Source organism: Mchenga conophoros, linkage group LG12 (assembly GCF_057382185.1).
Source record: "Mchenga conophoros isolate Kocher_MC1m ecotype Shallow Benthic linkage group LG12, M_conophoros_male_GT1.1, whole genome shotgun sequence".
Taxonomy (NCBI): Eukaryota; Metazoa; Chordata; class Actinopteri; order Cichliformes; family Cichlidae; genus Mchenga; species Mchenga conophoros.
The window spans coordinates 38,806,722-38,824,345 of NC_140537.1; the positions used below are offsets into that span (position 1 = coordinate 38,806,722).

The 17,624-nt window shown below is 45.8% G+C and overlaps 1 protein-coding gene across 1 annotated transcript in view; it reads right to left on the reverse strand.

Moving 5' to 3' along the window:
• grin1b (glutamate receptor, ionotropic, N-methyl D-aspartate 1b) overlaps window positions 1–12,842 on the reverse strand; it is a 71,229-nt gene extending 58,387 nt beyond the window's left edge. Inside the window, 4 exon segments of the mRNA XM_085295734.1 lie at window positions 96–272; window positions 2,566–2,700; window positions 9,686–9,942; window positions 12,382–12,842. Of these exon segments, the coding sequence (XP_085151860.1) occupies window positions 96–272; window positions 2,566–2,700; window positions 9,686–9,942; window position 12,382 (570 nt within the window). The 5' untranslated portion in view covers window positions 12,383–12,842.
• Window positions 12,843–17,624: the final 4,782 nt, after the last annotated feature.

The following is a 17,624-nucleotide window of genomic DNA, read 5'->3' on the forward strand; positions in this document are numbered from 1 at the left end:
GCCCACACACACACACACACACACACGTGATGTGCAGCACATTGAGACTGCATGTCCGTGTCTATGAGCTCATATGTGGGCGTGTCCTTGCTGACCTTGGTCTCACGCTCCTCCAGCAGGGTCTCCAGTCTCTTCTGGGCGGCTCGGCCCTCGTGGTCGTCGCTCACGATCAGGATGATGTGATTCCACCTGAACTCCCTCATCAGGTCGAACCACACCTGTGCCTGGTGGGAGTATGGAGGCACCGTCCTCAGGAACGACAGGTGGATGCTCTGCACGAGAGGAGGTGGAGGAGGTTAACCCAACAGGTTCTTACTCTACTTTGATTTTATCCAGAAACATCCATCCTTCACATGTATGATGAGTTGACATCATAACGAACCAGAGATCAGGAAGAAGCTCTACAGAACCAAAAGCCAGAAAAGCGATAATATGATCGTCTGCAGAAACATAACAGCTGCTATAAAAAGATTAGCCAATACTTCCTTAACACGTTTATCAAACACTGTACTGCTGAGTGAAAGGACACAAAGAACAAAACAGATGTAGTCTGGCTTACTGCAGCTGCCTCCACCTGAAAAATGTGTGAATATTTCATGTGTATAAAACCTGGTGAGGAACCAGAGCGCTGTTCACTGGGAGCACTGGGATATCCTATGGTAGGAAGTCCTGCCATTAATTAATGCTTCGATCTTAAATATGATCAACCTATCTCTAATAATCAGCTATGTACCACAGGCCTTCAAGCTGGCTGTAGTTAAACCTTTACTCAAAAAGCATCTCTAGACCCAGCAGTCTTAGCTAATTATAGGCCAATCTCCAACCTTCCTTTATATCAAACATCCTTGAAAGAGTAGTTGTCAAACAGCTAACAGATCATCTGCAGAGGTTTATTTGAAGAGTTTCAGTCAGGTTTCAGAGCTCATCACAGCACAGAAACAGCTTTAGTGAAGGTTACAAATGATCTTCTTATGGCCTCTGACAGTGGACTCATCTCTGTGCTTGTCCTGCTAGACCTCAGTGCAGCGTTCGATACTGTCGACCATAATATCCTGTTAGAGCGATTAGAACATGCTGTAGGTATTACAGGTACTGTGCTGCAGTGGTTTGTATCATATCTATCTAATAGACTCCAGTTTGTGCATGTAAATGGAGAGTCCTCTTCACACACTGAGGTTAATTATGGAGTTCCACAGGGTTCAGTGCTAGGACCAATTCTGTTTACATTATACATGCTTCCCTTAGGCAGTATCATTAGAAGACATAGCATACATTTACACTGCTATGCAGATGACACCCAGCTCTATCTGTCCATGAAGCCAGATAACACACACCAATGAGTTAAACTGCAGGAATGTCTTAAAGACATAAAGACCTGAATGGCCGCTAACTTTCTGCTTCTTAATTCAGATCAAACTGAGGTTATTGTACTCGGCCCTGAAAATCTTAGAAATATGGTATCTAAGCAGATTCTTCCTCTGGATGGCATTACCTTGGCCTCCAGTAACACTGTGAGGAACCTTGGAGTCATTTTTGACCAGGACATGTCCTTCAATGCACATATTAAACAAATATGTAAAATACATGCGTTTGCTGTCGCATTTTATTTGTAGTGTGAACAAGCAGACAAAACAATCGGATTTCATCAAGAAATTGGAATTGAGCATTAAGACCTTTGAGTTCACCTTTGCCTCAGTGAGTCCTGCATTTTGGGTCCTTCCTTCCTGCACACAGCTATGACACATACAAGGTCTTAAATAATCAGGCCCCATCTTATCTTAATGACCTTGTAGTACCATATCACCCTATTAGAGCACTTCGCTCTCGCTCTGCAGGCCTACTTGTTGTTCCTAGAGTATTTAAAAGTAGAATGGGAGGCAGAGCCTTCAGTTTTCAGGCCCCTCTTCTGTGGAACCAGCTTCCAGTTTGGATTCAGGAGACAGACACTATCTCTACTTTCAAGATTAGGCTTCAAACTTTCCTTTTTGCTAAAGCATATAGTTAGGGCTGGACCAGGTGACCCTGAATCCTCCCTTAGTTATGCTGCAATAGACGTAGGCTGCCGGGGATTCCCATGATGCACTGGGTGTTTCTTCTTCACTCACTATGTGTTAACAGACCTCTCTGCACCGAATCATACCTGTTATTAATCTCTGTCTCTCTCCCACAGCATGTCTTTATCCTGTCTTCCTTTGCTTTTGTTTGAACTCTTATTCAGCCAAATAAAGGCTCGCTTTTTGTTATCATCCACCTCCATCCTTGTCTGTATTCTGGGTCCACATTCACCTGATTCCATGCCGTTCACCTCTGCAGACGTGACACCTTTTGTGATTTTTCACTCGTTCTGTGTGTTTTCTGATTGGGACACCTGGATGTCATCTGCATAAAAGTGAACTTTCCTGATTTTCACTCCAGTGGAGAAAATTCAGAACCAAGATGAAAGGCTCTGACGAATAAAACAGTGATGGATGCAAACAGCTGTGTAAAGAACCAGGATCAGATCCTCATGTGAGCGTTGCAGCTCAGACCGTCAGCGCTCTGCTGTAACAGACCGACCGAGCTAACCTTATCAGAGTAGATGGACATGCGTGTCGTCAGGCCGACCACGGGGATTCGGTAGAAACCGGCGGTGTAGGAGACGGGCGTTGGAGTCAGGTGGTCGTTGGACTGTGGAGGATGGCTGACCAGAATGGCGTACACCTACAGAGTAAGACAAACACATCTCAGTTCAGATGTCCGTGTACCACACAGAAAGGTCGAGTAGAAAGTAGCGCCGGCGGGTTTGATGGATTTTTCTAGAATTACTATTTGATGTTAGAGGTCTGCAGAAAAGCAGCAGTGAGCTGTGGTTTCTGGAGACACGTAGCACATCTGTAGCACATCTGTCACATTAGCTGGAACTTTTTATGATTTCTCAGTTATTCGGTGGGTTTTCCCTTGTTTTCAGTGAGACAGAGAAATGTTTCATGTTAATCAGTCCTTTGTGTCTAATGACTGGCCCTGTGATGCAGACGCAGGATTTTTCCACGATGCAAACAGCAAACGCTGCAGAGTAACTGCTGGGAACAAATCCTGCTCTGTGAATCCTACGAGCCAAACGATCCAGGACGTTCACATGTAACAAAGCGTAAAACGTTCAAATCGGCCGTAAGACCTTTGATACTAACTCAGGTTACAGTTCAGTGCACACATTTCTGCCTCACACATAAGATGTTAATGATACAGATGAAAAGATTCTTAAAATTACATTTGATGAGTTTATTCTTCATATTTGTGTAAATGATGAAGGCAATTTTTCCTTCAGTTCAATCTTTGCAGTTAGATGTAGAGAACGAGGAATCTGCTCACAGCAGCTTTGCTGACAGGTTTGTGTCCAACAGCAGGATGATTGTAGGCCGTTACACTCGTGTTTGCACTGCGTCCTGTAGTAAAACCTGCACATGTGTTTGGATCAGTGAGATCAAAGTCATCCCAGGCTGCTGAGTAACATTTAAAAAAATGATAAAAGTTTTGTCTGCAGTTTGAAATCAGTCAAATAATATAAAATGCTGGTTTCACTGGTATAAACCAACTCCGCCCGTGTTGTGAAGGTTCAGACTGGTCGGTGTTTATGACGAGTAAAATCATCCTTCCTGGATCCCAGTTTGAGAAATGGTTCCATTTCACCAGCTTCAGAGAAACGTCAGCGATCTGCAGAGAAACTTTTATGTCCTGCCGAGTGTTTGCAGCTTTAGACAGAAATCAGAGAGCGTGAGCTGAAACTCTTACGTCACTACGCCTGCCGACGCTCTAGCAGAATAACTTTGTGGTGAATCACCGAGCAGCTCGATTGTATTTAAAATCGGACCTGAAGAAAATGAAGTAAACACTGGATGTGTCTCGGTTCAGATACTTCTGTTAGTACACTTGTGTGACTTGTGTAGTACTTGAAAGGGTCATGTTATCAAACTTTAGACTAAACATTTAAATTCTGTTCAGCAGAACCCGCCCCCCATCAAGGAAAAAGCCGAGGTGGTCGGTCGTTAAAATGCTTAATCCTTGCTAATGCTAGCTGTGTGTCCACACAGTGCACAGGTAAATGATCTCAGATCAGTGAAAGCAGCAGCAGCTTGTCAGTGATGCTGGTCTCCCATCAGTCTCTCATCAAACAGATTTAACAACCAGAAAATGCTTCTGGTCTCAGCTTGACACGGACACATCAAAATGACAGGAACCACAGCTTCCAGAGTTATTCGTGCTTCCAGAGACAGCAGCCCGCTGTGACCACTTATGTAACCATCAACAGACTGGATACAAACAACGCTGGAGGGCTGAATGTCGTTTGAACGTTAAGGAGAGCGAGGTCTACTTTTGGACTTCACTTGACCAGCACTGCCTGCCTTGCTTGCCCAGACTGATTGCTGGTGGCACCTGCGGCTGCCCAGTCCGGGCATTATTGTGCTCTGCATGTGTGAAAGTGCTCAGACTTCTTGTCACTTTTGCAGTTTAAAGCTCTTTTTTCCCCTACAGGTGTTGTATTACAATTAAACGCATGTAGTGTCTTTGTACAGTGTTCACAGTGAAAGCAGCGTTATCCTGAACGTTGTCATTTATGTTAATAATCAAAAGATCTTTTAAAACACAGATGCCAGTAACGATGTTTAGTGTGATTGCTACAATAAATAAAACCAACTAAATGAATAAAACATTATGTTCATTCTGATAGTGTCATTAATAATTCTGCGTATCTAATTCATCTTCTTAATAATTCATTCATGTAAGACGAGTCATTCATACTGTACACTCATTGGCCCCTTTGTTCAACTGCCTGCTAACCTAAACATCTAACCAGCCAATCACATGGCAGCAACTCAGCGCATTCAAGACGACCTGCAGAGGTTCAAACTAAGCATCAGTAAGTACGCGATGCGACTGCACAGTCGGTCGTCTCAGTGTGTCAGAAACGAAAACATCTCCAGAGTTTACAGACAAACAAATAAAATAAAAAGAACAAACACACGCAGTCGGCAGCAGTTCTCTGGGAGAAAATGCCCTGCTGACATCAGAGGTCAGAGGTCAGAGACAGACTGCTTTCAACTCATAACCAAAGGTTGCATACGAGCATCTCTGAACAGCAGACGGGCGCATTCACAAAAACCGGACGACAGAAGACGAAAAAACATTTCCTGGTCTGACGATTCTCCGACGGCATCCCACCTTTACCCTTCACTGGTGTTCAGGCTGGTGTGACGTCGTGAGGCAGATTTTCAGGACCAGATGAGCATCATCTGAACTCCCGAGTGTTGCTGCTGACCACGTCCATCCTGTCATGACCACAGCCCTGATGCCTGCTTCCAGCACGCTCCGTGGCAAAAGGTCAGATTATCTCAAACTGTTTCCTGAACAGGAAGATGAGTCCGCTGTACTCAGACCGCCGCTACTGTCAGCAGATCAAAGAGTTTGTGTTGGTGCACGTTACTTCAATAGTGTCCTGTTTTATTCAGTTGCTTCTTCCACTGCAAGAGTGCAAGACCATCTGAGGCTCTTAGTGTGAAGGGCAACAGGAAGGAACAAATGTTTTCTGGTCTGGACATCAGGCACAGACAGAAGGAGTGTGAGACGTGGACTCCCGTCTCCTCTGAGCTCGGAGGAAGCTGCGGCTTTTACAAGTATGAAGCCGACGTTCGCCTCGTGACCTCAGACTGAGCTGGATATCATTTCCACAGGCAGACTCTACCTGTTAACAGCTTCTGTTCATCCTGATATGATGGATGCATCATCGTATCATGTTTTTAATAAACTAACCGCAGTGAAAGCACGTTTTCTTTTCCCTGTCAGCAGCACAAACAGGACCTGTGACCACATGAAACCACCAGCAGCTGCTCAGCCGAACCAAGCAGCTTGCAGCAAACACAGTTACAGGCCTGCGCTGTAATCCCTGCATCTCTCTGGATGGATTACATCTGCGTTCCTGCAGACAGAGAGAGAGAGGACGGTAATCTGACGTCCATCGCTCCCTCTGACACATCGACGCCATGTTGGCCTCATTTCTCCACAAAGGAAACAGGTTACAGAGCCCGTGTTGGATGAATAGTCTTTTCTCTGATGGTTGCACATAAAGACACATAAATATTTCTGATGCACTCAAAGAGCAGCTGTTTGCTGACAATCTGACAGGATTTGATTTGATTGCATCTGTTTGAAATCATTGTAATATCTTTTTAAAGGCACAAAAACACTGCTTGTTTCTATGCTTTCGTTCTGAGATGGATGGCTACTCTGTTACGCACTGCTTCCATCGTACAGCGAGGAGGTGTTTGCCCTCTTCCTGTGTTTTTCCATGTTTGACACATTTGAACGTTTCAGATCATTAAACAAATTTAAATATTAGACAAAGATTAGCACAAGTAAACACAAAAAATCCAAACCTACATGTGACCTCTTGGTCGTCGCTGCACTCTTGGGGTAATTTTGGTCGGCCGGCCACTCGTGGGAAGGTTCTCCACTGTTCTGTGACAGTGTGTGGTTAAAGGCTCTCACTGTGGGTCGCTTTGTCCAATATTTACATTTGTTTCACTCGCTGGACCCACGTCCTCATTTTATGTTTGACAGCGTTTTAGTAGGTAAAGGTGATGCTTGGGCATGAGCTGAGCTGCGGTTTGGGGAAGGCTTTGAGGGGGCCTGGCGATGGCTCCCGGGCCCAGCAGATCCCCACGTACTGAACAGAAGTGAAGAAGTTACAGAATTGAAAAGGGGAGGAGCACGTAAATGAGAATGACAGCTTGCAGGACTGGGGGAACCTGTACAGATGAGGACCGGAAGGAGCATGTTTGGAGGCGTGGTCCCGCTCCTGAAATTCCCATACATAATCTCCAATTAATGATGTGAAACATTAAAGTGTGACAAACCTTTAAAAAAGTAATTGGAAAGGGGAAAATCGCTTCAACAGCACTGTAAGTATAAATCCCCGCTCGCCCCTGCAGGCGGTCAATCCTCCAAGCTCGGGTCCTGGAAGTCCCACAGGATCTTAGCTCGGTCATTCTCCACCACCCTTGGGGGCATCTCCCATTTTGACCTCGGGACTTCCAGGTTATACTCGGCACAGATGTTCCTGTACACTATGCCGGCCACTTGGTTATGGCGTTCCATGTATGCCTTGCCTGCTAGCATCTTGCACCCTGCTGTTATGTGCTGGATTGTCTCTGGGGCATCTTTACACAGCCTGCACCTGGGGTCTTGCCTGGTGTGATAGACCCCAGCCTCTATGGATCTTGTGCTCAGAGCTTGTTCTTGTGCTGCCATGATTAGTGCCTCTGTGCTGTCTTTCAGTCCAGCTTTCTCCAGCCACTGGTAGGATTTCTGGATATCAGCCACCTCCTCTATCTGCCGGTGGTACATACCGTGCAGGGGCCTGTCCTTCCATGATGGTTCCTCGTTTCCCTCCTCTTTCTTGGGTTTCTGCTGCCTGAGGTATTCACTGAGCACTCGGTCAGTTGGGGCCATCTTCCCAATGTATTCTTGGATGTTCGTTGTCTCATCCTGGACTGTGGTGCTGACACTCACCAGTCCCCGGCCCCCTTCCTTCCGCTTAGCGTACAGCCTCAGGGTGCTGGACTTGGGACCTGCCTGACCCTCTGCAGGTACTTGGTGGTTGCAGCCTTTCTAGCGGCCTCTTCATGGTTCCCATTCGCCTGTAGGATCCCCAGGTACTTGTAACCGTCCTCTGTGTCTGCAATGTTGCCTTCTGGTAGTTCAATCCCCTCAGTTCTGACTACCTTCCCTCTCTTTGTTATCATCCGACTACACTTCTCCAGCCCGAACGACATTCCAATGTCATTGCTGTATATCCTGGTGGTGTGGATCAGTGAATCGATGTCTCGTTCACTCTTGGCATACAGCTCAAAGCTATTCAAGTTTTAATCTTGTGCAGTCGGGCAGTGAGGCCTTCAGATGGTTTACATAAATCTTACGTCTGCATAGAGGTCTGAGATTACTTCTCCTAAAAAAGTCACTAAATCAGACTGAGTCAGTCTTCAGGTCCACAAACAGGACAGAAGACTGAATCATGTTTGTGTAAAAATGAGAAAATACGACACGTTTTACAGTAATTTGGGAAAGACTTCTCTCGTTTCAGCTGATTTGTGTCCATGTACAAAGCGAAGATTTTCTTTCCTAAAATAGGGAAACGTTCACATTACGACTGCCATGTTGAATCATTTCACCGATGGATTAACTGAGCAGTTTTCTTATTAACAGCTTTGTTTTCTCTGCCCCTGTACAGATGTCCTCCTGGTGGCAACAGATGACATTATGTTCCCAAATATTAAAAACGTACGAGCCCAGTCAGTTTAACATGAGTGCAGTGATTGTTATTCTGCTGTTGCTCTCAGTTTTACTCTCACTCTGATTATAATTATGAAACACGAGCACACCCACCCCCACATGTCTCTGCACATACTGAAAGAATCAGCGTGACATAAATAAATCTGCCACGGCTGAAGTCTGAAGATGGCCTGACGAACAGAGTTTAACCAAACACGACTGAGATCATCCTGAAACTAGATGGAAACAGCTGCTACAAATGTGACAACTTTATTGATACACGATCAGAAAACCAAGCGCGCTGTTTTGATCTTGTGGGATTTTAACTCCATCGCCTCAAATTTCACAACATATACATCGTGCAGCGATTTTACCCAGGACGCCATTTTGGCCCCGTAGACATTCATCTGAAACGGTTGCCTAGAAACATGTAGTGTTTACACTGTGGTGCGCTCTGTGGCCGCACAGGAAGAAGGTCCTGAGTTTGAATCCAGGTGTAGTTCGTTCTGCGTGGCCGCGTGTCCAGGTGCACCCAGTGAACCTGCAGTGAGCGTCTGCTGCCAGATGGGGGCAGTGTGAGCAGCTCTGCTTGTTCTGTTGTTCGTCTGTTTTTCTTGCTTCTCTCAGTCCAGGTGAACTCCCTTACCTGTTCAGCTCGCTTATCAACCAATCAGAATTTGACCAGCATACAGCGTCCTGTACGTCACCTCTGCAGCCATGAAACGAGTTTTATCCTGTTCTAATCCAGCTGAGGACGCTCTGACGTTTTGATTTTTAATGTTCCTGTAATTAACTCATTCAGACGTGTCGGCGCTCGTGTTGTTTTGGACTCTCTTTTTATAAATGACATAAAAATATGAGAACAATGTAATGATGTGAGCTAATAACACGAGAATTCAATGATCTAAATACATTTCATGGGTAATGATTATTTTATCTGACAACTAATTACATTCATTTTCATTTCATTTAGACCAAAATCAGCATTTCGCTTCGTTACGAGATGACTTCTGTGAAGCTGCTGCTGTTGTTGCAGGACAGGGTCATGACCCCCAACCACCCCACCAGTAAACCTGTCAAAATAAAAGTCATCCTGCAGTGAAATCAGAATAAATCATGTCATCTGAGATCATGTTTGATCACTGAGGTTAGGTTAACAGAGGAGACAGATTTTCACATTCAAACCTCCCATAGTTCTGTCGGGGCTTTTACTGTGAAAGGTAAACAGGAAGAGTTTCGTTTCACCATGAAAGTTGCAGCAGTTTAGGCCGTTTACGACCTCAGCGATCATGTGACCAACTCCGACAGAACCAGGCTCAGGGCGGGGCGGGGATAAGACATTTCTGAGTCAGGTTTGAGGGGTCATGTGACAGCAGGTGCTCACCTGGTTGGAGATGAGGTCCTCGCAGACAGAGAGTGCCATCTGGATGGCGTTGGCCTTGTGCGTGACGGAGATGGCGTTCATCTTGAACTTGTCCTTCCCGTACAGAGCGTTGGCCTGACTCACCGCCTCCTTGAACACCTGCTCGTATCGCTTCTGACTCAGCACGGCGCCCACATTCACCAGCCGCGGCTCGCAGCCGCACAGCGCCACCGAGCAGCACTGCAGCACGGCCAGGAGCAGCACGCCGCACAGCTCCACTGAGGGGAGGGGAAAGGAAGTGCATTACTAAAGGGACGATTTAGTCCCACCGTGGGGTCCTCAGATACGCCTGAGGGGACGCAGACGTCCAGACTGGCGTTTAAATGATGTCGTAACCCCGACTTAATCTCATAATCTGGATTTTTTTTTAAGGCTTCCATCGTCTTTTTTTTCTTGGTAATCGCAAAAAGATTTTTTAATTTTAATTTTCAAACAAAATGAAATTGATTTGATGTTAGCAGCTCTGCGTCAGGTCAGACGCTCGATGTGAACATTCAAAATCAAAAGCATGTGAAACAACATGAAGGAAGATACAGAAGATTTGTCTCGTGACCTGATGATGTCACCTGAACCCTTCTTATCCCGGCGCTGATGTCATCATTCAACGGTTTATAAGGGGTCATTAAAACAAACGTGGGCGTGGTGAAGGCCGCCGTCAGTGCGTGACTTCCATCAGTGCAGTATGATAATAAAGATTTGTTTTGTTATATATTTTGGATTTTAATGTCAGAATTTACAGTTTTTACTCCATGATCTGGAGACTGCTTTTACATTTCCAGATTTTTATCTCGTGTTTTTTTTGTAATTTGTTTACAGTTTAAACAGACAATAAGAATTTGATCTTTTCATTTGAATTTATGTTTTATAATCAGGAAGTCTGACACTGGAGGACAAGTGTGAGGCGACCGTGGACGAATCAAAGAGTCTGAATCCTTCGATAAAGAAGCTAAAGTGAAGAAAAGTAGGAACGTGTGGTGGAGGTCAGCTGAGACGGAGGTGTGCGCACTTTGAGCTTCTGTGGGGAGGATTCAAAAAGCGATGCAGGTGGAAGTTTATCATTGGTGTTCCAGACCAGGAGTCTGCGTGAAGTGCTCGTGTTCAGTCACATTTCTGTGGAGACACTCGGGAATAGTGACAGGCGGAGCAGACGGCTGTAAAAACGGGAAAAATCTCACAGCAGACTCACACAAACACAGAGAAATGAAGCTGAAACAAACAGAAGTGCCAAACACACCTGCAGAGACACAAAATGGCTCCATGAAGAAAATGAGACATGCAGAGACGACTAAACCTGGAGACGGACAGACCGCGAACCACAACGACTGAGAGCCAAACACAAAATGACGACTGCAAAGCTGCAAAACCTCCGAACAAGACCAAAAATGTAACAAAAAAACCTCAAGAGACACAAGATGAAGGCATCCAGAACCACAACAGCTGCAGGGAGACAAAGTGCACACACCAAACGAGCACAAAAACACAACATGAGACAAGAAGACACAAACGTGTCAGAGACGCAAAACTGAAGAACAAAGCTCAGGGGGGACAAATCTGACAGCAGGAAGTGAAACACAAAGACACACAAGAAATACAGGAACATGCCTCAGAGCACAGACACACAAAACACCCAGAAAACCCCCAAAATCTACCCGACCTGCTCTGAGTCCAGTCTGAGTCCAGTCTGAGACCAGCTCTGCGTCCAGCTCTGCGTCCAGTCTGCGTCCAGTCTGCGACCAGCTCTGAGTCTGGTCTGAGTCCAGTCTGAGACCAGACTGATCTAGTCTGAGTCCAGTCTGAGTCCAGCTCTGAGTCCAGCTCTGAGTCCAGTCTGAGTCCAGTCTGAGACCAGCTCTGAGTCCAGCTCTGAGTCCAGTCTGAGACCAGCTCTGAGTCTGGTCTGAGTCCAGTCTGAGACCAGACTGATCTAGTCTGAGTCCAGTCTGAGTCCAGTCTGAGTCCAGTCTTAGACCAGCTCTGAGTCCAGTCTGAGTCCGGTCTTAGACCAGCTCTGAGTCCAGTCTTAGACCAGCTCTGAGTCCAGTCTGAGACCAGACTGATCTAGTCTGATTCCAGTCTTAGTGTTGTCTGAGTCCAGTCTGAGACCAGCTCTGCGTCCAGCTCTGCGTCCAGTCTGCGACCAGCTCTGAGTCTGGTCTGAGTCCAGTCTGAGTCCAGTGTGAGACCAGACTGATCTAGTCTGAGTCCAGTCTGAGTCCAGTCTGAGTCCAGTGTGAGACCAGCTCTGCGTCCAGCTCTGCGACCAGCTCTGAGTCTGGTCTGAGTCCAGTCTGAGACCAGACTGATCTAGTCTGAGTCCAGTCTGAGTCCAGCTCTGAGTCCAGTCTGAGTCCAGTCTGAGACCAGCTCTGAGTCCAGCTCTGAGTCCAGTCTGAGACCAGCTCTGAGTCCAGCTCGGAGTCCAGTCTGAGACCAGCTCTGAGTCCAGGTCCAGTTTGTGTCACGTTGCAGGACACTTGCTTTGCTCAGAGCCGTACTCAAACAAAAATACTCAGTTACTCTGCAGTTACTCCCTCTGATCTTGTTATTTATTTTTATTTTTTGTAAAAACCCAAACGAATCAATAAAGTGTAAAAACAGTCACGTGGTTCTGCCCGCGGTCATTCATACAGCACATTTACAGCACAATAAACACTCACTGATCCGGTCCTGCGGTTCTGGATCCGTTACTCGGCCTCCTGTTGATTTCTGTTTTGTCCTCCCGTGTTTCCGTGGGCCCGGTTCGGTGTGTCCGTGGGTCTGAGTCTGCTGCTGTTTATGACAGAGAGCCGCTGGAGCCCCGTGACACCGAGATCGCTGGGGTCCGGGTCGGACCGTCACGGACAGCCCGGTTCTCCCGGGCTCGGTGCTGTTGCTCCGGGTCCGGGTCTCCTCCGTTTCGGTACGCTCGCGGAATTCCAGGTGACCTGATGCTCACGAGCCCCTCTGCTCTGTCCTTGGATCACTGACGCTCGCTCCCAGCTTCCCGCGCGTTCACAAGCGGAGGAGAGGGAACGACAGCCACAGGAGCACGGGCACGAGCGTCGGAAATCCCGTCGCGTTCACGTCCGTCTGTCCGTTTTTCAGTGATTTATTGAAAATGTTCAGCATGACACCGACACTAAATCTAACGACCAGCGTGACGTGTCACCTGTTTATTGGCTGCTGGGAGGATCTGCATCACATGACCTTCATCAACAGATGGAGCTGCTCCATGCTGAGCGTGAGGAGGACACGATGTGATGATGGAGGATCCAAAATCACGGCTGTCATCAACATAGTCAATGACCATCTGTGAGCAGGAGGCTTCATATTTACACAGACTGGATATAAAGGATGGACACAGTCAGGACAACAACAGGGGGCGCTGTGTGCTCAGCCTCCTGACTTCCACCTGCTTGTAAAGCAGAGGTTCCCAAAGTGTGGGGCGGGGGGCGGGATGAATTTTTTAAAAAAGAAAGAAAAAAGAGCGCTTGGACACTGGTACATGGACAAGTTTCTGACGGGGCTCCCACACAAACGCAAAGCAGGAGATGAAGCATCGCTGAATATGTTTCCAAACCAACTTCATTCTAAACCAAAGACTAGAAAACCTGGTGAAGCAAATCTGCCCTTTGGCTTCACCTGCACAGGTGCGGAGGTAGGTCTCCCTGCAGGATTGGGTTTCCCTGCATCGGGAGCAGCGCTGGGCTGTTTAAATCACGGACAAACAGGATCCCACATTCTTGATTTTTAGTTCACAACCACTTGTTGTAATGACTAACTGCTCCTGACATGTTGGAGATGTTTGCTCTTTATACAGTAAAGTTACAGCAGGATGCAAATAACATCAGGCTGATCCTGCCACGGTTTGTTCCCTCTGTCACAGACAAACAGGATCCCACAGCTATTTATGTTTTTGGACACATTTTGCACAGAGAGGCATTTTTTGAATAATGTATTGATGCAATGTTGAACATTATTACACAGGAAAAAACAACTACATGTAAAATAATGACACCGTGACGCCTCTGCCTTTGTAAATGGAGGGACAGTAACTGCGTGTAAAACCTGCAGACAGTCAGATTAACAGCATTTCGTCTCTATCATTCTGCAACTCATCCCATGTAAGCAATAACGTGGCCACAGCGTGACGTGAAAAAAGACACATAGCTTTGACGCTGCGTGACCAACTCTGTATTCCTCGTCCACGTAAACGCAAAAAAGGAGTTTAAAAACCTCAGTTTTCGGTGATTTGAAACATCGTTTACGTGTCCAAACACTTAGAAACAGCTGCGTAGATTTTCTTGTAAAACAAAGGGTGGCCTAGCAAAAAGAGTTTGGGAACCACTGTCCTAAAACAATAACTAAAAACGACTCTGACAACCTTCACATGATTTTATTGCGTGCTGATTGGACCGTTGAAGGTTTAGGATGGTGCTCGTTTCCAAGCAATGACTCCAGCAGGTGATAGGAGCGTAGTTAGTCCAGCAGGAACTTCCGCCCGCCGGAGGCTGCCCTCATGTGGACATTAGATGAACTCAGAGGTTCGGTTTATAGAACGTCTTCCTAAACTGTGAATGTGCAGTGAAGTGTGCTGACCGCACGCTGAGGGCTGTGTGAGCGCTCGCAGAGCAGCAGCAGAAGAAGAACCCAGCGCTCTGCTCTTCTTCTCTGGTTCTTTCTCTTTTTAAATCGGCTTTGCATCGCTGCCGTGATAGTTACCACGGCAACACAGATGCAGCTACACATCCTTCATGTGGTTGCCACAGAAACATGCATTTTGAACCTCTCATTACCCCCTCCCCGCTCCAGTCCCCCACCTACCCACTGCATAACACTGTAATTAACACGCCGTGATGTCATCAGGTGTGTTCACCACATGATCTCAGTCCACCTGCTGCAGCAGCCAAAATTAATTTGACAGATCATCCAATCAGAGAGCTGTATTGTTGGGCAGTAACTGCAGGGGAAGCTAAAGGTAGCTCACTCAGGTAAGTCCAACCTGACCTCCTCAGAATCAGCAGCCACTCAGTTTCCTTCCCACTGCGAGGGTCACGGCTGTGAGCGCTGGAGCGAGGAGCCATGGGCGGCCTCTTTTGCACGCCCCTTGGTTTTAAGGTTTCCATCAGGCGGGGGACCCTACCGCCACGTGCCGTTTATTACCTACTCAGCAGGGGTTTATATCACCCTTCCTCTGAGGAAGGGTGATATAAACCCCTCCCCCGCTTGAACTCTGCCGCTCAGGCACTAAAACTACGATTTCACCGTGAAACACGTGGACGGCCCCCGCACCGCCATCTGAGCAGGGAGGTCCCCACATAACAACATGGTCGCCTCTGTGTGCAGAGGCCGCTTTCTTTCAGCTCCGCCTCTTTGTGTGATGTCACTGGCAGGTCCTTGGAGTCTAATCTCAGCTGTAAACATGAAGTCAGACACGAGCGACCTCCATGTTTCATTTTGCTCTCTGGTGTTCGTGAGGAGGCATCCCTTCAGCTTCCAGGCCACCGAGCACACACACACACACACACACACACACACACACACACACACACACACACACACACACACTCCAGCTGAATTGCAAGGCGAACAGAGAGATGCATGCTGGGACTCCTCTATGGCCTGCTATGGTCTATGGCCCGGGGGTGTGTGTCTGTGTGTGTGTCTGTATTACTGACATTGTGGGGACATAAATCTGTTCAAACACTCTGTGGGGACTCGAGGTCGTCCCCACAGAGTGAATCTTTTATGATGAAGGAGAAGTTTGGAGGTTTCATGGACTGAGGCCGGAGTCACTTCTCTGACGTCTCGTCCACTATGATTGTGAGACGAATCCACAGATCAGAAACACGATGCTGTGATGCTTTCTCACAGATGATGTCATCAACACGAGCCTGTTCTCCAGATGTGGAAACACTGATGTCATTTGGTGAGTCTGGATTAAATCTTTGCATCTCTGTTGTAAATCAGTGTGTAAAATGTTGAATCTGATCATCCTATAAATCTGACAGCGTGTGATTAATAATTTCGACACCTTATTTTTATCATTTGTATCTTATAATCCATATTATGACACTTTTCATTTCATCTAAATTTTTATCTTTTTAAAAATATAATAATTTGAATATTTTATTTGATAACTTTGATTTCATAAACAATCAGCTGCACAGAGGGTCATGAACACCGCCCAGCTGCCCTCTGCCACCCCTGGACGACATCGTCAGATCCTCCTGTCTCAGGTAAACCATCACAGGTGACCCCTCGGACCCCGCCCACCGATCGGAGCCCCGCCCTCATCGCTCAGTCCTTCCAAGCACTTTGTTCTTTACTCTGTCACAGTCAGTGTGGAACACCTACACATGTACTGTGCATGTACAGTGACAATAATATTTTTGGAATATTTCTAACATTTTGAGTTATTTTCCAGTGTTAGAAAATCAGCACTGCTCAGTGTTAGTCTTTGTTAATCTTCAAAACTGACTAGGTTACTTTTAAACATATAACACTGTCAAAAGTGTTAATTTAACACTGGAGATTTTGCTGTGTGGTAATTGATATTTTGGATCGTTCAGATCACAGATAATAGTTTTTTTTTTGGATTTTTATAAAGTTTCGACTCCATGTTCAGAGCACTTGATATTTTTGGTTTTGGAAATATGTTTTAAAAATCCATTCAAACTTTGTAAGCAGATGCAAACAGCTCAAACTCTCGTATGGTACAAGGAAAAGATCTGATATCAACCGTCGAGGTTGCCCGATTGCTGCAGATCTTTTCCTTCTTCCTATGCAGTTACTCTCTATTCATGTTAAAAACAGCAGTGTACTGGGTCTCTGTTGCTGGCAGAGCATTATCTATTACTCAGCTGAGAGATGACACAACACTTTGATGAAGCTCTCAAAGTCGTCAATAATTCCTCAGTAGCTTCTCTTAAGCTCAACATTCCAAAATGTGAACGTCTCCCTGTCACATTCTGCACAGATCCTATTATATCAGGTGCTCCTGTTAAAGATAAGGTTAAATATCTTGGTATTATCATTCAAAAACACAGATTATCTGAAAATTTCGACCCTCTCATAACTGCAATACAACAAAGGTTTAATCTTTGACTTCAAAGTGTCCCGATCCTGGGTCTTTTGAGTTTTACTTTATGTTTAAGCCCTTCAGGTTTTCTAAGTTCATTTTTATCATGCCTAGGTTGTTATAGTTCTTTGTCATTAGATTCCCCTTGTGTCTTCCACCCATGTTAAGTCTCCTTTGCCCTTCATGTGTTTCATGTCTGTGTCTTACGTTTCCTGTTTTATTTTGAAGAGGTCTGGTGTTCCTGTGTTCATCGTGTTTAGTTTTACTCTTCCTCTCATCAGTTAAGTTTGAGTTTTAGTGTCTGCACCCGGGTCCACTCACACTCCACGCAGTTTGCCTCGGCACACTGTGACACATCACTGGGAGATCCTTGGCAGCCAAAGCTGAAGCCTCTCCAGACTTACTTATGCAGCTGTGGCGCTTCATGTTTCCAGAGAATTATGCAGAAAAACTGATAAAATATTATTAAACTTCATTTGGAAAAAGAGAAACAAATGTAATGATAAACAGTTTGTGTTCTGGTGCCTAAATTATTTAGATTTCACTTCCCTAAATGCGTCTTTTAAAATCAAATGGATCAAACTTTTTAAAAATCCCAGTTCAATTTGGAATTTTATTACCAAACACATCTTTAACTCACTTGGAGGAGTGAATGCACTTTCTGCTACGATGCAATTACAATATCTCTAATTTAAACTCTCACAGTCAGCTCTGCTCATCTTGGTTAATCATACGCTCTCACAACTTTTCTCCCCATAAATATCTCATTTGCAACAATCAGGATATGACATTTAAGAACAAATCATTATATATTCAGAGATGGTTGATAGAAATATTTTA